This window comes from Phacochoerus africanus, chromosome 16 (assembly GCF_016906955.1).
Source record: "Phacochoerus africanus isolate WHEZ1 chromosome 16, ROS_Pafr_v1, whole genome shotgun sequence".
Lineage (NCBI taxonomy): Eukaryota > Metazoa > Chordata > Mammalia > Artiodactyla > Suidae > Phacochoerus > Phacochoerus africanus.
The window spans coordinates 53,994,053-54,016,291 of NC_062559.1; the positions used below are offsets into that span (position 1 = coordinate 53,994,053).

The following is a 22,239-nucleotide window of genomic DNA, read 5'->3' on the forward strand; positions in this document are numbered from 1 at the left end:
AGTATCCTATAAGTGACACACCAAAACCACTCAGTGTTTGTACTCAGTGGTGACCAAGATGAACTCCTGTGTCCTTCTCTACTTTCGACTCACTGGCCCTCCTTCCGCTGTGCTAAGTTGCGATTAAACAGTGGGTCAGAGTAATTCTCCTTCTGTCTCCAGCTGTGCCAGCAAAAAGCGCACAGAAACTCAAAGTGTTTCTAGAGAGACTGTTTCAGGTGCTGAGATCACGACCATGCTTTGGGAGCTAGAGAAAGAGTGCTGCTTGGGACAAAATGGAACAATCCAAGTCAAAGTCCTTGACATAGGAAGCATTAAATAAATGTGAACTATTCCAAGAAGGTACGATTTCCCCCCAAAGAAATAAAAAACAAGTGTTTGCTTAAAAAGCAATAATGAAAGATGGGAAAGAGACGGAAGGGGAAGGAAGGGCATCTACCTCAACTTCACTTAAGGACGTTTCCACTGGACCCAGAGTTCGAGGCTGACAGTTCTTTCCGTCCAGCCCTTTAAACACACTGCACCACTTCCCACTGGGTTCTGTAGTTTCTGACAAGAAATGTGCAGTCAGTTGAGTCTCTGTTCCCCTAAAGGTAATCTGTCATTTTTCTCTGGGTGCTTTCAAATTTTTTTTCTTGGTCTTTAGTTTTCGGCAGTAACATTTTCATGTGCTTGGACGTGGATTTACTTGGATTTATCTTATGTGGGGTCTGCTGAAATCATTAAATCTGTAGATTTTTTTCTTTTACCAAATTCATAGAGTTTCCAGCCATTATTTTTTCAAAGACGTCATCAGAATATACTCTCTCCTCTCCTTCTGGGACCACGATGTTGTACATACTAGACTTTCCTGACCCACGGGTCCTTGAATATACGACCTTTCCTCCGATACGGGGAGGAGACTATCGTTTTCCTCTCGTTGTTCAGACTGAGTAATTTCTATTTCTCTGTCTTCAAGTTCCTTGACTATTTCCTCTGACACCTCCATTGTGCTACCGAGCTCATTCAGCGAGATGTTTGTTCCTATATTTGGTTGCTTATATTTTTCAGTTTTAAATGTCCACTTGGTTCTTCCTCCTATCTTCTACTTTGCTGGACATTTTTACTTTTTTATTTATTTCAACAGTGTCTGCAAAGCTTGTTGGAGTAACTTATAATGATTGTTTTCATGACTTAATTCCCACATCTGTGTCATCTTGAATTGGCATTTACTAATTGTCTTTTCTCATGCAAGTTCTGGTTCTTCATATGCTGAGTAATTTGGGGCAGTATCCTGGACATTTTGAATGTTATGCTATGAGCCTCTGGGTCTTGTTTAAATGCCAACGGTAGTGTTTGTTGTTATTGTTTTTAGCAAGCAGTTCAGCTGGGGTCCAGGCCACAAATCCCAACCCATTTTCTGTGTGCTTTGGTTCTAGTGTTAGTTCAGTTTCAAAGCCTTTTGCAGTGCTTTTTGAATCAGCCCCACCTGTGCCCCAGCTAATGGTCAGGCTGCAACCTGGGCAGTCATCTATTTGTTAACACAGTTCTCAACATCTCTGGTGCCCTGGTTAGGGTCAGATCAAGGCATGTGCAGTGCAGGGGTGAGCATAGGATTTCACAAACCACTTCAAGGATCGCTTTCCGAAGCTCTTCCCTCTCTGTAACCTCTTTCCACTTCCCTGGAACTCGCCTCTCCTTACTCCAGTCCCGACATACTTCCAGGGCCAATCCGTGGGAGGACAGAGAAAAAATCCACAAGGATCAGCCCTCTCTTCTGGGATCACAGCTCAGTGATGAAGAAGAAAGGCCCCCTTCCTGAGTTTTGGCTTCTACTCTTCTTTTGCTGCCACTGCAGGACTGTTTGGAGGCTGGGGCATACCAAAATGAGAAGAGGGGGAGACGGAGGATGTGCACACCCTCCCTCTGCCATTGCACGCCCTTCATACCAGGAATGAAAGCCATTTGCTGCATCTCAGCTCTGTTCCCTGGTGCCCACCTCCAAGTTTCAGGCTCTACTGTGTTCAGATAAAGGAATAATTAGAGGAAAAAACTGGTCACCTTACTGCCAGTTTAGAGATACTTCAGATTCTGGTGTTTCCCCCCAGTTCTCGAACTACTCTTACTTCTCAGAGTCCTATTACAGATGTCCCATTTGTTCTGTACAGGCTTTATCACTGTGTGCAATGGAAGAGACAGGGAGAAGGGTGCTTATTCCCTTTTATTGAGAACCAGAAACTCCATACCTAATTGTTACAAAGACCAGCTCTCAAGTTCATACTCTGAGCCAGGACTATACTGTTTTACTTATAATCTAACTCTTACAAAACCCCAAAAGTTATATATTAGCAGAGTTATGTATCATCATCTTCTTCTTACCATGAGGACGCAGATGTTTAGCAAAGATTAAGTTCCTTGCCAGAGATCCCCTGACTGGGTTCAAGACTCACAGAATGCTCTAGAATTGCAATGTCCTCAGACCCCCTGCTCCACAATCAACTATAGTGCCTGTTAAACTTGCAGTTTCCTATGTCCCACCTCACACGCTAAGTCAAGTCTCTGAGAGAGGGGCTCAAGGAGATTTCCTATGCTGTGTGCACGTTGAAAACCAATGTATATTGCCTCCGATAAAAGAAACGTCCAGTCTATATGACTTCTAAAAGGATGTCAGTGTATTTCGAATAGGAATACCCATTAGTGTTGGCGTCAATCAGCTTAAAACAGCTTTTACATATGCTCCTACTCCCTATTCTTCTGCATCATGTTAAGGGACATAAAATAGAGTTTGTTAGAACCCAAGGGTCACTTTATATGCAGGAAGATTTTCTGAACACCAAGCCTTGAACCCCAGACTCCTACTCCCACTCTAGTCCCTGACAATGAGAGTTTCCTAAAAGGACCCCCCTCCCCGAGAATGATTACTTAACCGGTATATCAAATTCTATTTTGGAAGAAGTTGGGGCGTAAGTAAATTCTATCCATTTGTTGAAAACAACACTGCTTCATTTCTCCCCAGGAGGTAGAGCTGCCCTGTCTCTCACAATGGACCTTACTTGGCAAAGGAACAATTTTGATAGGCTTACCAAAACCTCATGAATAGATCAACCTGAATAAAAGTACTTGGGAAAAACTCATTCACTATACATGGGAGGAGGGAGAACCTTACATCAAATAAACAAACAGATTGTTTTTCCCCCTTAAGAGAAAAGGTATTTAGGACAAGTTTACATGTAAGGATATATTTTGAAGGTGAAAGTCAATCAGATTGTGACGTTTGCTCAAGATGCTTGGTAAATGTTGTAGATAACGTTAAAATCCCGTACACATAAAATTTCTCTTCTGAGGATCTCAAAGAGCTTTGTAGACGTTGCCTTGGTGGCTCATAACAGGGATTATCATTTCTAACTCACATATGGGGAAACAAGGTCAAGTGTGCCATTCTCCAAGGCCCTCTGCTAGTCTCCTTTTTAAAAAATGTGTCATAACACACCATAACAATAAGTCATATTTTAGTACTAAAACTTATGGCAAATATTCTACTTTGAAATAAAAATCTTTTTCAAAAAAATGTTCCTATGGATATTCATGAGGAAGTTCAAAAGTTTCAAAGTGATCAGCAGTAATAAATCAAAAATAAAAAGAATTCAGTACAGTTATTTTCAACAGTGAAGAATACGCCAACTAGTCATTTCTACCCCTCCCCACCCCGATTCTGGAGAAAGAAAACTCCAAAACATATGGCCCAGGAAGCAAGTCTGTACTCATTTAGAGCAATGCACTGCCTTTAACGTCTCTGCAGCTCGAGTCGCAAATGCTTTCACAGGCAACAGCTTCCGTATGTTTCATATTTTTAACATTGACCGTTCGTAATAAAGCCGCTTTGATCCTAGATCAAATGTTTGAATCGATTTTCTCTACACTACTCAGAGTCACCATTACAAGAGTTCCCCTCTTTCCCACCTCAGATGCCCCAGTCCTTCCTGCGACTGGAACCACCCTCATCTGTCACCGTCTCTGCAGTACTTCCCCCCCTTTGCTGTGGTTTTTAGCTGTGCTCGTTAACCTCTCATACGAAAGAGGCACAGCAATAAATAATTTTTGTACATTATAAGTGCACTGCAATAAATAAGGTTTCTCTAAGGGAGTCACAGGCATCTTTAATAAAACTGAAAGCTCGTGGTAGTATGGTTAGTTTGAAAAGAAAAACAAAAAAACTTTCCCAGTCAGTAAAAAATCCTCAACAGGTAAGGTCCTCCCTTACACGTAAGAAAAATAAAAACTTATATACGGTTATTAACTAGATGATATTCCCAGGATTTGAACTCTAAAAAGTGAACTGAAACCCTAAAACGTTAGATAAAAACAAAAGACCAGAGTCTAGATGAATAGTGAAAACATAATTTTTTAAAAAAGTCTAAGCAATGCAAAAAATTGAGAATATCTTCAATATAAAATTACTTTAAGAGTTCCTGTTGTGGCACAGGAGAAACAAATCTGACTAGTATCCATGAGGACGCGGGTTCGATCCCTGGCCTCACTCAATGGGTCAGGGATCCGGCATTACCATGAGCTGTGGTGTAGGTCACAGATGCAGCTTGGATCTGGCATTGCTGTGGCTGTGGTGTAGGCCAGCAGTTGTAATTCATATTCGACCCCTAACCTGGGAACCTCCATATGCTGTGAGTGTGGCCCTAAAAAAAGTTTAAAAAAATAAAAAACTTTGAGTCCAAGACTTTTATTTAAGGCCTTGTTCAGAAACAACTTTTTTTTTTTTTGGTTACCCCTGTGGCATGCGGAAGTTCCCAGGGCAGGGATCAAACCTACACCACTGCTCCACCATCTGGAGCCCACAAGCAGTACCAATGCCAGATCCTTAACCCACCTAGCCACCAGGGAACTCTGGGAGTAACATTTTTAATATAACAATTGCTAAAAACTTAAAACATGAATCTGGCAGAATGGTACTCATGAAACAAAGACTAATTTGAAGAAAAAATTAAATTTTCTGTGGTAAATAAATTTGGCAATAGAGTAACAATATTTGGACCTATGTGGATCCCATGGGATTTTAAAAAGAAAAAGAAAGAAAAGAAAGAAATCCTGGTGTTAAAAATCACTTTTTCCTTCCATATCTTGCTGTTGTAAATAACGCTGCAATGAATCAGGAGCGCCTATCTCTTTTTCAAGAGCTTTTATAGAGCTCTATCTCCAGTCCACCCTCCCCTTCTGAGGTTGGTGGGTGGGGCTGCAAGTCCCAAGGCTCTAATCACTTGGTCTTCCTGGTGTCTATATCCCATCCTAGAGCTACCTAGGGGCCTCCCCCAAGCCATCTCGGTAGGATAAACTCAGGTACGACTGAAAAGAGCTTGTTATGAATAACAAAAGACAACTCTATCACTCAGGAAATTTCAATGGTCTTAGAGACTTTGTGTACGGAATTGGGGACAAAGACTAACTCTATTTTTTTTTTGTATTTGACCACAGTTTAGAAACTTCATGGAAGTAGAAGAAAAAAGAAAAACACACCGCTCTCCTACCACCAAAGAGAGTTTGTACTGGCATGATGGAGTACTTACAGGCTTTACATGAATTTTGAGCACCATATTTATATTAGCATTGCAAACACTTTATGCTGATATTTATTCGATAAATCTCATCACTGTTGCTTTATGAATGTCACTCATCTTAATGCTATTTCTTCAGAGAGATTTTCCCCAGACACCCCACTCACTACTTTAACACAGTAGCCTATTTTAATTCAATTTGTGGCACTACCATGGGACACTTTGGAGTTTTATTTCTTTGTCTAGTGTTGCTCTCCTGTTGAGCATCTTTCCGTGTATCTGTTCACCATCTGCATGTCTTCTCTGAAAAACTGTCCATTCAGAACTTCCGCCCGTTTTAATTGGATTGCTGGTCTTTTGCTATTAGGTTGTATGAATTCTTCACATATTTTGGATATTAACCCCTCAGCAGATATATGATTTACAAATATTTTTCCCATTCAGTGGGTTATCTTTTCATTTTGTTAATGATTTCCTTTGCTGTGCAGAATCTTTTTACTTTGATATAGTCCCACTTATTTATGCTTGTCTTGCCTTTGCCTTTGCTGTCAGATCCAATAAATCACTGCCAAGACCTGTGTCAAAGAGCTTACTACCCATGTTTCTTCTAAGGGTTTTATGGCTTCAGGTCTTAAGTTCAAGTCTTAAGTCTATTTTGAGTTAATTCTTGTGTATCACATAAGACAGTGGTCCAGTTTAATTCATTTAGAACATATAGATGTTCAATTTTCCCAAAACTATTTATGGAAGAAACTGCTCCATCCCCATTGTATTCTTAACTGCATTGTTGTAAATTAACTGACCACATATGAATGGATTTATGTTCACCTCTATCTTGTGTTCCATTGATCTATGTTTCTGTTTTTATGCTAATACCATACTGTTTTGATTACTATAGTTATGTAATATAGTTTGAAACCAGAGCATATGATGCATTCTCCATGTTATTCTTTCTCAAGATTACTTTGGCTATTTAGGGTCTTTTGTGGTTCTATACAAATTTTAGGATTATTCCATTTCTGTGAAAAAATACCATTGGAATTTTGATAAGGATTGCAATTAATCTGTAGACAGCTTTTGACAATAGTGATGTTTTAACAATATTAACTTTTCCAATCCCTGAGGACATCCATCTTTCCATTTATTAGTGTTTTCTTGAATTTCTTTCATTAATGTGCCTTATAGTTTCAATGTATAGGCCTTTCACCCTCTTGGTTAAATTTATTCCTAGGTATTTTATTCCTTTAGATGCAATTGTGAGATTGTTTTCTTCACTTCTCTTTTCTGATAGTTTGCTATTATTATATAGAAACACAGCAGACTTTCGTAAGTTGACTTTTGTATCCTGCAACTTTACTGAATTCACTTATTGTTCCATAATTTTTTGATGGAGTCTTAAGAATTTTCTAAATATAAAATCATGTAATCTTCAAGTAGAGACAACTTTGCTTCTTCCTTTCCAATTCTGATACCTTTTCTTTTTTAATTGCCTGACTGCTTTAGCTAGGACTTCTAGTACTATGTTGAATAACTTTAGGGAGAGTAAGCATCCTTGTATTTTACCACAAATGCTTGTTTGTTCTAATCTTACAGGAAAAGCTTTCAACCTTTTGCCACATGTTAGCTGTAAGCTTGCCATTATAGCCTTTATTATGATGAGAGATATTCCTTCTGTTTCTAATTTGAGTTTTTAAATTATGATTATTAAATTTTACCAAATGCTTTTTTCCATCCACTGAGCTGATCATGATTCTTTTCTTTCATTTGAATAATGTGATGTGTACCACATTGACTGATTTGTGTGTACTGAACCATCCTTGCCTCCCAGAGATAAACCTCATTTGATCATGGTGTATGATCCTTTTAATGTATTGTAGAATTTGGTTTGCTGATATTTTGTTGAGGATTTTTGCCTCTGTGTTCATTAGGGACATATTGGTCTGAGTTTTCTTTTCTTGCGGTATTCTTGTTGGTTTTGGCATCAACGTAGCACTGGCCTTGTAAAATGAATTTGGAAGTGTTCCCTCCTTTTCTATTCTTTGGAAGGGTTTGAGAAGGATTGGCAGTAATTCTTCTTTGAATGTTTGATAGAATTTACCAGTCTGGTCCTGTAGTTTTGTTTGTTGGGAAGTTTTGGATTACACACTTAATCCCCTTACTAGCAATCAGTCTGTTCGGATTTTCTACTTCTTCATAATTCAATCTTGGAAGGTTGTACATTTCTAGGAATTTATTTCTTCTAGATGGTCCAGTTTTTTGGCATATGATTTTCCATAATAGTCCTTTATGATCCTTTCTGTGGTAACAATTATGACCTATCCTCTCATTTTTTATTTTATTTTTTTGAGCCAAGCTAATGATTTGTCAATTTTGTCCATCTTCTAAAGAACCAGTTCTTGGTTTCACTGATCTTTTCTATTGTCTTCTTAGCCTCTATTTCATTTATTTCTGCTCCGATCTTTGCTTTTCCTTCCTTCGACTAACTCTGGGCTTTGTTCTTAAATATCTAGTTCCTTGAGGTGTAAATTTAGGTTGTTTATTTGAGATATTTCTTGTTTCCTGACATAGTCATTTAGCACCATGAACGTCCCTCTTAGAATGGATTTTCCTGCATCCCATAAGCTTTGATATGCTGTATTTCCATTTTCATTTGTTTTAAGATTTTTTTTTGATTTCTTCATCAATCCAGTGTTTTTTATATAGTAGCATATTGTTTAATCTCCATATATTTGTGATTTTCCAGTTTTGTTCTAACACTTGGTTTCTAGTTTCATACCACTGTGGTCAGAAAAGATGCTTAATATGATTTTAATATTCTTAAATTTATTAAGACTTGTTTTGTGGCTTAACATATAATTTATCCTGGAGTATGTTCCATGTGCACTTGAGAAAGAATGTGTATTCTGTTGTTTTTAGATGGACTGTTCTGTGTATATCTGTTTAGTCCATCTGGTCTAATTTAAAACCAATGTTTCTTATTGATTTTTTGACTGGATGATCAATTCATTCATATAAACAGGGTAGTAAAGTTCCCTACTATTACTGTATTGCTGTCTAGTTCTCCCTTTAGGTCTTAATATTTGCTTTATATATTTAGGTGCTCCTATGTTGGATACATAAATATTTACAAATATTACATGCACTTGTTGGATTGACCCCTTTATCACCGTGTAATGGCCTTCCTTGGCTCTTATGACAGTCTTTGTTTTAAAGTTGATTTGCCTTCCGGATATAGGTATTGCTACCTCAGCTTTGTTTTGGTTTCATTTGCATGAAATGTCTTTTTACACCCCTTCACTTTCAGTCTGTGTGTGTCCTTAAGTGAGTCTCTTGTAGGCAACATAAACAGGAGTCTTGTGGTTTTGTCCATTCATCTACTCCACGTCTTTTGAATGGTGAATTTAGTCCATTTACATTTAAAGTAGTTATTGATAAGCATGTACTTACTGTCATTTTGTTAACTGTTTTCTGATTGTTTTCTAGATCCTCTGTTCCATTCTTTTCAGAAAAAAATATCTTGGTGTTAAAAAATCCCTTTAAAATGACATTTTTTCCCCCTTTTTGTTTGGGCTGGTAAACAGGTCAGGTTTTAGCATAATTTAAGCTACTACAATTCTTAATTTCAAAATACAGCCAGATACATTGATTGAAAAAAAACAAAAAACAAAACAAAACAAAAAAACAGTGCTGGAAGTTCCCGTTGTGGATCAAGGGTAACGAACCCAACTAGTACCCATGAGGATGCAGGTTCTATCCCCGGCCTTGCTCAGTGGATTAAGGATCCAGCGTTGCTGTAAGCTGTTGTGTAGATTGCAGACTCAGCTCGGATCCTGCATTGTTGTGGCTGTGAATGCAGGCCAGCAGCTATAGCGCCAATTAGACCCCTAGCCTGGGAACCTCCATATGCCACAGGGTACAGCCCTAAAAAGGAAACAAACAAACAAACAATGCTAATTTAGATCCTATTCTTAGCTTTTATAAGTGTTAAAAGAGCATACTTTTAAGTGCTAATACAGACAATCTTGACTAAAGATTTAGCCACACTGTTGTAGGTAAACTTGAATTTTCCCAGGTTTATGCAAAATGAGCTATTGCATATATTATCTGCCCATCCCAAATGTTACAGGTTACCTTGCACACAGTAGCAAACTGTTGGTTATTTCCTGCTCCAACTACAAGATATCCATCCTTGGTTTTAAAAGCCTAAAATAAACAAACACATTCATAAGTATATAATTTTATATATTAAGAATACCATAAAAAATTGGCTTTAAATTCTCAAACTTTTATATAGAAAGCTTCTTATAAAGTAATATTAAGTCAATATCAACTAATTAGTATATTTGTCACTTGTATTTGCATAATTGTCATTTGATGTTTTCAAAGCACATCCTGGCTCTTCAACTGTTATAACTTTGGAGGAAGGGGTTGGAGAGGAGAGGGGCTTATAAAAATAAAGAAAACATTGGATTTTTTTTTTTTGTCTTTTTGCCATTTCTTGGGCCGCTCCTGTGGCATATGGAGGTTCCCAGGCCAGGGGTCAAATCAGAGCTATAGCCACCGGCCTACACCACAACCACAGCAACAAGGGATCCAAGCCGCGTCTGCAACCTACACCACAGCCGACAGCAATGCCAGATCCTTAACCCACTGAGCAAGGCCAGGGATGGAACCCACAATCTCATGGTTCCTAGTCGGATTCGTCAACAACTGAGCCACGATGGGAACTCCAGAAAATATTGGAATTTTATTACAACTCATAACATGAAATTCTTTATCATTATAGTCCAGATTATTGTTGATTTTCCCAAAGCTTTGTGTTTTTTTTGTTTCCAGTTTTTCTTGCAGGGCAGAGAGAACGATGATGGTGCATTGTTTTCTACAAAGTTTAAGACTAGATGGAAACAAAGAAAGGAAAGACAGAAGGAAGGAGAGAGGAGAAAAGAAAGGAGAGTGGAGGCAAGAGGATGAGGAATGAAGCTATATTTCACCTTTGAGAATCTCAGATGTAAACTTTTGGGTAATTTTCACTTTCTGGTAAGTGAAAAATTACACCTCTGGATCTCTGGACCTCAGGTGGCTTTATGTCCCTGAAAACGTTTGTTGCTTTTAGGATGCATGTTCATTTGGACAGCTGCAGACATATAAGTAATTGATGCTGCCATTTCCCATAGTGCTGGCCTCTCTGGAGAGCTCTTCTGCATCCCTTTCCCCATATTTGTTCACAGTGATGGTCGGAGGAGCCAAACTTTACCCTCCCAAGGCCTCAGTCCCACCTTCTTCAGGTAAGTGCTTTCCTTTTGTTTTCTCTCTTTCTCTGTGAAAACTGCTCTGTATCTTCACCTACTTGTTCTTCCTGCCTTTAAGAGAGAGACCTGGCATCTTGCTTGGCAGGGTTTTACCTCTATAGGCGAATGACCTTAGTACTGCCTTCACGCGCATCCTTCAGAATCCTGCTCGACCATCTTTCACGCCTTCATTTCCACTGGACCCTTCTCTTCCGCCCACATATAAGCTCATACTCACACGGAAAACATTGACAGCAATAAAGGAAAATGTGCATCCATCCTGACACCCTCTCAAGTTATCGTGACATCTTCTTCCTCCCTCCATCTCTAAATAAGACAAAAGCACCGCTTCTTCACCAACCCTTTGTCCTCAGGCTTCCCACCCCACCACTGCATGAGCCTCTTCTTTCTTGCCCCGCTGTGTTACTTGCTCCTGTTAACCACCCTCCTCTAGGCTCTGCCTGGGCTCCAATCGCCATGACCTGTTTCCTCATGCCCTTTACAGGACCATCTTCTCCCAAACTCCAGCATCATTTAAGCATCTGTGTTTGGTCTTTTACTTCCCCTGTTTCTTGTGGTAGCCACCAGTCACATGTGAGTATTAAATTCAAATAAACCAAAACTAAATGAGCCCAACACAAAAGACAACAAATTGTGATTCCAGTTAAATGAAATGTCCAAGATCGGAAAATTCGTGGCTGCCTACGGCTGAGGCAGTTGAAGAAGTCTGGAGAGTGACAGCGTGAGTCCTGGCTTGCTTGCTGGGGCAATGAAAATGTTACAAAATTGACTGAGGAAATGGCTGCACCACTCTGAATACACTAAAAACCACTGAATCATACAGTTTTAATGGCTCACTTTATAGCATGTGAGTTATATTTCAACAAAGCTGTTATTAAGAAAGATTAACAGTTCAGTTCCACTGACATACTAGCTGCATGTTAAGCATTCAATAGTCACATGTGGTTAGTAGCCAGAGACAGTCAACATAAAGAACGTTTCTATCAACTTCCTTTTTTTTTGGTCTTTTGTCTTTTGAGGGCTGCACACTCTGCATGTGGAGGTTCCCAGGCTAGGGGTCCAATCAGAGCTACAGCTGCCAGCCTACGCCACAGCCACAGCAATGCCAGATCCGAGCTGTGTCTGCGACCTACACCACAGCTCATGGCAACACCAGATCCTTAACCCACTGAGCGAAGCCAGGGATCGAACCCACAACCTCGGTTCCTAGTCGGATTCGTTTCCGGTGCGCCATTATGGGAACTCCTCTATCAACTTTCTATCAAAAGTTCTGTTGTAGAATGCTGCTAGACTGGAGTTGATAGACTGTATTTTTTCTTTCCTTCTTCCTACTATATGTTATCTGAAGAATGTGACACAATTAATAAATGGTTATAGAATGTTAATAAATTTCTCAAATGATTGCTTCTGTATAATAAAGTTGTGGCTAAAATGGGTCTCAAGGAAAACACTATAGTCAGGTTTTCTTCTGTTTACATTTTTGCTTGATTTGGGAATCAATGCTTCTAAGACATTACATGAACTATTTTAAATGTTTACATTCCCTTACCCACCAGCAAAAGCAAAATTAGTGTTATATATAATGCATTAGCATTTCTTGGAGTTCTCTTGTGGAGCCGTGGGTTAAGGATCTAGTGTTGTCACTGCAGTGGCTTGGATGGCCAGTTTTGATCACTGGCTGGAGGACTTCCACATGCCATAGGCACAGCCAGACGAACTAACCAAACATATATAAAGCGTTGGTGTTTCTTAAACTACACGAACAGCATGATTTGGAATCTGGAGGAAAGGTGAGCCTTGGTACAACGTGGCAAAGAACTCAGCTGAACTGCGTTCAGGTGCTCATGTTCTGTGGAAAGTAGAACTTGCAAGTGAAGAAACTGGATATTTAATGTAAGCTATTTCTAAGCAAAATGTTAAAGGTGTGACGTGGCTCCTCCTGACGGTTTAAGGTACAATATAAATAAATCTAAGATAGTACAAGTTAAAGGCGAGCAAAAAGGAAGTTGAAATTACAGATCTGGAAAATTCTCAGCTCTTCCGTATTACAAAAAGTGAGAGCATGTGATCAGAAGAAAACACCAAGAGTATGGCCAAGGGCCATTTGATGAGGAGACGTCCTTTAGCAGACGAATGGGTAGGTGCACTGGTGTACGTTCAGAAAATGGAGTGTGACTCTGTTCTAAAAGGAAGTGAACTGCCAAGCCATGAAAAGACATGGAGAAACTTCAAAGGCATGTTACTAAGAAGCCCATCTAAAAAGGCAACATAATGTATGACGCCCAACTATAGGACAGTCCTTAAAAGGCAAAACTATGGACACAGCAAAAAGGACATAAGCAGTTTCCAGAGGTTAGGGAGAGGAAGAGGTAAACAGGCAGCATATAGAGCATTTTCAGGGTGGCAAAAATAGTTTGTATGATACTATAATGGTAGATAAACGTCATTTGTCCAAATCCATAGGATGGGCAACCCCATGGGCTTGGATGATCATAATTTATCAGCGTAGGCATAGCAACCGCACATGTGAAGGTGGTGCATGCAGGTGGCGGGGGGAGGTGCATGGAAAAATCTTCGCACCTTCTGTTCGATTTAGAACCTAAAACTGCTCCCAGAAGTTAATTTTTAAAAAAAGAAAAAAGCATCCTCGCGGCGATGATAATGCTCTGTATCTCGATTGTATCAGTGGCAATATTCTGGTCGAGACACTGTACTGTAGTTTTGCAAGATGTTACCAATAGGGTATAGGAGCAGAGAAAACAAAAGCACACATGAATGCAGAGAAATAAAAGAGCCGATCTAGAATTCCCATTGCTTGTGGAAGTTTCTATTGATTCCCAGATCAACTTGCTTTCTGAGCATCCAGCTATACAAACCTGCTCTGACGATGTCTTCATCACTGAGCTAACGAAAATCAAAACTAGGGAAGGATCCCTGTAAGTCAGCATCAACTCAATATATTATCAGATAATCAAGTGGAAAGGGGGAAAAAGGAAAACTGGAATTTACTGCATCACCCTCTCAAACTACCGTATTGATGCATTAATATTTTCTCTGGCTGGTAGTTAAATCTACTTCAAAGACAGGAGTACAAACTTCAGATCCTCCTGGAGCTACTTAATTTTTAACAAGATTTTCTTCCACAAAAGGTAACCATTGCTAAATGATTTCATCATCCACTGGAAAGAGACATTCCATGAAGTTTAACTCATTGCCATGAGAATGCTTCTGGAATGTCAAGCAGTTCCTGACTTTGGGTCTGTGCTAGGACATCGTGACAAATATAGAGCGCTATTTCCTACCACTAATAGCTCAGTTCACCTTGTGGTGCTGGAGCCGGCTGAGCCAGATGGCACTGAGGTACACACTGCTTACAGCTCAAGAGCAGTGTCTTCTATGGGATGGAACTGTGTAACAAGCAGTAAAAGAGCCCAGGAGCCCCTAATTTCTCCTACTACCTATCTGGCTCTGTCTACACATTTCTTTATAGGGAATAATCCATTTTGAACACTGATTTCTAGATACAAGCCCTTGTCCTGAACTCTAGGATAAATAGCCTTGGAGGCAAAATTCTGCACTGATTTCCTGCCACCCCACATCCAGGTCAGGATTTTCCAATTCCATAGGAAGTCTGAATGTTCAAAAATATTCTTGAGATCCTTCAAATAAATTAAATCCCATTTCAAATCAAACATATTTAGGACTTTTAATCACTCGGTTCCTGATAGTAGGTATGGAGGCAAGGGAAAGAAGAGAAATAGAAACTGTCCTATTTTTATACTCTTCACAAATTATCAATGGATACTATTTTTCTTATAAAACAAGTCCTTTGTGAGGAAAGCCTGCTGTTATTCAAGAAGGCAGCTATCATGTATCTTGGACATAATGTAAAATGCACATGAAGTTATTTTTCTTGGAAAGTATGTATTAGAAACTGGTTTTGGTGATTGTGAGCTAATTGAGATATAAAGAATATTAAACCAGATTACTTAGAATAACCTGCCAAAAGCACCCACTATTTAATGGAAACTAACAACAAAAAAAATTCTGGAGAAGAGTCTATACTGACTTTTCAGGAGCACTTCAAGGTAAAAATTTCTTGACCATCTTAAGCATTTTTTCAGTGCTCTTTGTTTTTATCTCACACACATGCTACAACAATCATAGTTCCACACTCGTTATGTACCCAACACGAAAATACCATTTCTGACAATGAGCCTACATTTTATCTAAGACTGTAAAAAGCATTCATAGACCAGAACTCAATCCATGCTGTTACCGCACCATTTCACCTCGAAGTGAAATATACTAAGAAAATTACTGTAAAGTGGATTAGAGAGTGGATTGCCAATAAGGTTTTCCAAACATCCTTTAACTCTATCATATCTCAGGATTTATCACTGACAAAACATAGAGCACACACAGTGAGACTGGGCCGAGGGGAAGGCCTGACATTGGAGCTGCCCACTAGACCTGAAGAGGCACTGGGTCACAGGTCCAGGTGACAGAACTTCAGCCCAGAGTATTAAAAGTTTGAATAAGCAAGGTTTAGGAAAGTATTCAGCGAGACAAAGGATGGAGTATAAGTGGGGAAAGAAATAAGAAATGTTGATAGACTAATTCTTCTGAGTCCTACAGTGGGCAGCTGACTCCTGAGATACACAGGCAAAGGCTACTTAGAGCCCTCTGCAGCTACACGCGGCATCTCCGGCAATATCTGACCTAGTAGAAGTTTACTACACTTTGTCAGATCAAGGCTGAGGTGTGAACCCTGGATCACAGAAAACTACGTAATTCAAGACATACTGCACAAAAGCCTTGATGGCAAAACTGGGAAGCATGAAGTAGGAAGGATAAGGAAGTGTCAGGGGCCCAAACACGAGGGCCCACTGGTAATGGCAAACACACGAAGACTCGACACCCACGCCAAACTCCCTTCCACCCAGATTACTGCCTAAATTTAAGGGTGAAGATAAGTTTAAGGTGAGATGGAGAATAGAAATCCATTAGGAGTTCCAGAGGTATCTTGTAGTTGGAACGATGAATGACTCAGTCCTCCTAATTACGTACTTATTCATTTTACCATCGTCAAAATTTAGCCCATTCACAAGACAGACAGCCCTCGCATCTTCAGAGGCCATTTAGGTGGCTGAAAGACCTCTTCCTTTAGCTCCCTAATGTGCAAAGCCAAGAGTCTCTTAGCTCATCATGGTGTTTGGAGGCAAGGAAGTTGTCACCTTGTAGGATGGTGAGGAGAAATCTCCTAGCATCTCACCCTAGTGCAGGACCGTCAGGGACACATTCGTACTGCCACCTCCTCTAACCAACAATTTCACAATCATCACCCCAGTCTGGTACCCCTGGCAGACATGTGTAACTCTGGCGCTCCGTCTTGAAGCATACAAGATCAGCCTTAGTATTCTTTCCATAGAGTACCAAGTACTAAAAGTAGCGAACACCCCAGGTAGCTACTACCAAGGAATTGAACATTAACTGGAAATAAAATTTATTTTCCATCCACACATAAAATGGGTTCCTGTACAGAGGCTTGGAATCTCAAGTCCACTGATTCTCAAAACATCTTTGGGCTTGGCCCAAAGACGGTGGGAAGAACGAGTGGCTACTCCACTTACGCAGTGGAGAACAAGCGTGTATGGTTAACACCTGCTAATTCACAGGAGTAAGTGAAATGTAGCCCTCGTGGGATACCCACATATCTAAAACGAGTCACCACCATGGTCAGAAAGAAGCTTAGGGGAAGACTCCCTCTTAAATATTTACAGACATTTCTAGCTAAGGAAAGTGACAGAGAGGTGGAGGCTACAAGCAGCCTTGATGAACCCGCCATCTCCCAGGGTCTGAGCCCGTTCTTTGAGGGGCTCATTCCCCTTCCCCAGTGACCAGGACCTGGCAGCCTACCTCAGGCCGTCTAACATGCAGGCGAGGTTGGGTAGATACCGGAATGGTAAGTTGCTACTACACAGTGAGAAATAACTATATTAAGAAGCCAGAATCCTTGCAGACTAAATGATCAATGAATTCTCTCCCTGGGAAACTAAAGATTAGAAGGCAAAATTGATAGAATTGAGAACGGGTTAATTAGCTCTCGTCTCAAGTCTTCATGAATGTGGAAACTGAGCTAAGCCTGAATCTCAGTGGAAAGGTCGGGAGACCCTTCTGTGTGTGGCTAAAAGGAGCAGGGCAAAAGGAGACCAGGCTTCTTCAGCAGAGGGAGTTATGCTGACTTGCTAGAGGACTGAGGTCTCAAAATGGCCCTCAACTATTTCCATTTCATGAAATACCATCAAAAGCAACAGGCACTCTGAATATTATTCTGTACATTCCAGGTTCAATCACCGCTGACCCAAAAGACTTGGACTCACTCACACGGGTGTATACACCACAGCTGAGGTCCTGGGAGTGTCATGTAGGCTCTTTTGCATCAAAATTTAGACAAACTAGGAAGTTATCCCTTCCAAAGTAATTTAACATCAGAGCCATTAGAAGCATTCTTCCAAAACAACCTGAAAAAAATTTTCAGTAAGTCCTTCCAGTGGGTCAAAAGGTGAAGAAAGCAATAACTCTTTTCTCATCTCCATAATCACTTGAGAAAAGATATTTGGTGTTTCTATGACCTCTGCCAACATTAACAGGTCATATGAGCTAAAAAGTCAAGGGTAACAGGAGATTCTGTTTCATTTTAGAGTTTCTTTCCCTATTTGAATAATTGCTGTATTTTAGCTCCTCTGGGATTCGCTCTCGGTAAATAAAGGTGGGAGCGAGTTAAGAATGTTTGCGCATGATAGAATGTGCTGGAAATAATTTATCATCGCCTGTCTCCTCAAACAATAAAGTTCTTCATCCCAATCACATTAAACTGTTGAGTTTCCACTCCACCCCAGGCTCCCCGGAAGAAGCACATGGTGTGACTGACCCTTCCTCATCCCTGGTCGACCAGAATCGTGTGGACACGGCCACGCCCAAGCCGACCAACAGATTCACCGAGCAGGAATCAGCTACCTCAGCTTGACATGGGGCTGCAATGACCATGTTAGGCTTAAGTAAGTAAGAAAGCCTCAGAAAGACTAAAATAAAACTGAGAGAAAAGGCCAGACCGTACTAAAGCAACAGATAGCAACTGCCCCAGGCCTGATGGCATCCCGATTCTCATGGAAAAAATAGGGACTGCTGTTTCTGAAAAATCTCTGTAGCTTTATAAGAGCCTCCTCTTATCCACCCCATCCCTGTTTATCAGAATTAGCTTGACTACATTTCTGTTTGTAGAACCAAAAAAGGTTTAATCTTAGATTTTCTAAACTGCACCACATGATGCAAATTCAGGATCAACATGGGACTGGAGTTCTCTCGCCTGGTGGGGACTGGGGGAGCACAGTGGGGACTGGGGGAGAGGTGAAGAGAAAGGCTGGGTCTATTTCACGGACTTATGAACTATTTGCTTTGCACAGGGCCTGACATATAGGAGGACCTTATATTTATTTGAAAGTTTTTTTTACTGAAGATTCTAAACTAGCATTTCCCAAATTATCTCCACAAACACTGTTCCATAAAGTGTTCATAACAATCTCCCCTTTCTTTTTCTCTCTCAGCACCACACACACAAACTTTTTCTTTTCTTCACTCAAATAAGTTTGAGAAATGCAACTTCGACAGCTTTTGTTGGTTTATTTTTCTTTTTCAGCCACACTGGCAGCATATGGAGGTTCCCAGGCTAAGGGTGAAATCGGAGCTGCAGCTGCAGGTCTACACCACAGCCACAGCAACACCAGATCTGAGCCACATCTGCGACCGACCTGACGACGCTTGTGGCAACGCTGGATCCTCAGGCCACTGAGTGATGCCAGGGATCGAACCCACATCCTCACGGACAGTCTATCAGGTTCTTAACCCACTGAGCCACAAGGGGAACTCCAACAGCTTTTTTCACTCTACTCTTCAAAACCCTTAATGTACTAGTAAATTTATGAATCTCCCAAAAGAGACCTAGAATTTTTTTAAAAGGAGTTTCCCAAGTTAGCATGATCATAAAACCTTTTTGTTAGGAATACCAACTAATTTCTCCCAGAAGAGTGCTCCACAGGAAAGTCTGAAAAGGGCCGGGCGAACTGTCCAGCCTATACAGGAGCAAGGATCCTGCTGACACATCCGGAAGTACCTACAGAGTGTGATCTTTCATGTTCTTCAGAGGTAGCTTCACAAATTAACTGATTTATTTAAAGTTTGATGTAATACTATCCCCTAAAGAATAAACTACATTTGAAATTGTTTGCAAGTCCCTAAATGAAGGCTTTGGCTAAACGCCAAAAGAATGTTAATTTATTTTACCTTAATCCATATTTCCCACTCCATAAAGTCAGTTTTTTAAATATGATAGCTGATTATTTAGAGAAGGTGGTTTTTAAAAAGTGATCATGAAATCTTATTCATCAGGGGTTCTTAGCAGAGAATGACAGCTACAGAGACCAGAGGAAGCTCCTCAGGACCTTCGCTACACATCCTGCTAAAAGGCAGCTTTTAATTACTGAATTACAGATAATAAGTTACTTTGCTCTCAGATAGCAGTCTCTCTGCTTCCATTCCCAGCCCTTCAGCCACCCCCCTCTTCCGTGCCTGGGATGGCTCCAATTCAGCACCTCACCAAAACCACTTGCAAGGGACATCTTAATCAGCATATTTCTTCTCAAAGTTCTCACTTTTTTTGATCTTCTTGCCCCGGCTAGCCACTTTCTCCTGTTTTGCCCTGGAGAGAAACGATGCAATCTAACTTCCTTCCAATTCCAATTCCTCGTACTCTGTGGGATTTCTGGGCTTTTCTCTCAGTCAACCTCTCTTTCTACTCCTCCTCCTTCAGCTCTGTGACCTCACTCACTCCCAAAGATTCAATCATGACTTCTACAGGATTTCTCTTTGTCACACTGACCCACTTCCATGCTCTGGCACTAAATTCTTCCAAGTTGGTAATCAAAACTCAACTACTTAAGTGCCATCTAAACCTGGCCTGGAACAGGTTGAGAAACCATGCAGGAAAAACCGTCATAAAGCTGGAACACATAAAGGGCTATCCCACCAGGAAAAGTGTAAATGAGAAGGACCCACTGATGAGAAAAGGTAAAAAAAGACTTCCCTGAATAATTTTATCATGGTTTTTCCTTAAAGAGACTCAAACTTATCTGTAGGGTCTGAACAGCAAAAGCCAAAAAAAGGTCCCCATTTTCTATTAAGTCCTTCAGGGTGCGACACAAGAAGTAAATACAAGCTCTGCCTGGAAGGACACCCTCAGCCTAAACTGAAAGGGATTATACTAGACAGGTCAACTGCCTCCGAGCCCACAAGCCAACGCTATGCAATATACAAGGGATAAGCTGCCATGAGCAGGATTTGGCAGAAACAATAAAAAGCAGAATCAGAATCACAAGATCTCCAGCCAACAGTGTTTCCAAGCATAAAACATAAAATACTCATGGCTAAAATGTTTCTTAAATGAGGGATAGATCCAGGCATATGAAAAAAGTATAAGTTATGCTCAAAAAAAGGTGCATTTTTAAAATAGTAAGATAAAATTTTTAAAAATAAAAATACAGTTAAAATTTAAAACTCGGAGTTCCCGTCGTGGCGCAGTGGTTAACGAATCCGACTAGGAACCATGAGGTTGCGGGTTCAATCCCTGCCCTTGCTCAGTGGGTTAACGATCCGGCGTTGCCGTGAGCTGTGGTGTAGGTTGCAGACGCGGCTCGGATCCCGCGTTGCTGTGGCTCTGGCGTAGGCCAGTGGCTACAGCTCCGATTGGACCCCTAGCCTGGGAATCTCCATATGCCGCGGGAGCGGCCCAAAGAAATAGCAAAAAGACAAAAAAAAAAGAATTTAAAACTCAGTGGACAGGTTATGGAACTTATCAGAAAGCTGAAAGGACAACTGTTGCTGGGAATACAGCTTTTTAAAAATTAGCTAGAATTCAGCAGAAAGAAGAAGAGATCAAAAATATAAAAATGATATTAAGAGACAAAGAGGTTAAACTTACAATATCCAAATGGAGTTATGGATGGAGAGAACAGAGAAAACAGGAGAGAGGAAACAGATGAAAAGATAATCCTGAGAAATATCCAGGATTAATTCTGTAAACTCAATGGATCCCAAGTGGAACAAATAAGAAGAAATGCCATCTAGATAAACCATAATAAAATTGAAGACAATCAGAGTCACAGCATGGGTATTAAAATCATCCAAATAAAAAAGTAATCTGTCCATTTTAAGAATGTCATTTGCACCAGTAGCAGAAACCTCTACAGCAATTACAGAAGTCAGGCATAATGTTGAGACATAATAAATGTCAACACAGGATTTTTGTAGTTAACTAAACTATTCAGAAAGAATAATCTTGAAGTAAAGTCATTTTTAGACTAATAAAGTTAGGGAGTTTATCAGCACCATATCCTCACCAAAGTCATTTCTAAAAAACATTTACCTTAGAAAGTAGGATACTGAACCTAGAAATAACACGATACAAAAAGGGATAGCGAGAAAATAAAATATATATGAGTCAATCTAAAACACTAATATAAAATGATGGTAACAACAATAATAATTAAGAAGGCAGTAACGGGAATGAACCAATAAGATCTCCCTTCAAGAGAGAACCCAACGTGGGGTGACATCAGCAAAGCGGCAGAAGAGGAAGCCCCAGACCCTCTTTCCCCCAATAATATTTAGACAAGTTCCCTTTGTAAGAAATCCCAAACATGGCTGACAGCGTCCTGTACCCCAGGTCTCTAGGTGAAACCAGCCACATCGAACCTGGTAGGAAAACTGTGGCACTCGCTTGTCGTAGCCCACCCCCACCCAACTCGGCGCATCGTTATTGGGAGAAAGTGCTCAGCTGCTGGCTTCTCCCTGGGAAGGAAAACAAAGGATGGAAACGTAGGTCCAATGTGCTGACTTTTGGAGAGGCTGCCTGAGGAACTGGTTTCTCTCTTGCCTGAACCTAAGAGCTAACGGGAAAGGGTGTTTGGGTGTGGGCTGCTGAGAACAAAGGCAAGGACCTGGACTAGCCCGCACCATCATACCTCCCCCGGCTGACTTTGGAAAAAGTGGGCGAAAACCCCAACTCCTAGATTCTCCCTGGGAAGGAAAATAATTGGAACATGTGTACAACGTTCCAGATTTTCTGGGGACTTCCTGAGGGACTGGTTTCTGCTTCACCTGCCTCAGAGAACTTAAAGGACAGATGCCAGAGGGCTGCTGAGAAAAAAAAGAGAAAGCTGGGTGGCATGCTACTATGCCAGAGGATCCACAGCACAACAGACAGAAACCAATATAGCAAAGTGGCCTCTCACTCAAAGGGGGAGGACAAGAGTCAGGTGTGTGTCCAATAT

The 22,239-nt window shown here is 40.5% G+C and overlaps 1 protein-coding gene across 1 annotated transcript in view; it reads right to left on the minus strand.

Annotated features, from left to right (window-relative positions):
* The window catches only part of SUGCT (succinyl-CoA:glutarate-CoA transferase), a 650,574-nt gene that overhangs the window by 399,379 nt on the left and 228,956 nt on the right, over positions 1-22,239 (minus strand). The window contains exon 10 of the mRNA XM_047763177.1: positions 9,675-9,746. Coding sequence (XP_047619133.1) covers positions 9,675-9,746 — 72 coding nt within the window. The remainder of the gene's footprint in view (positions 1-9,674; positions 9,747-22,239) is intronic.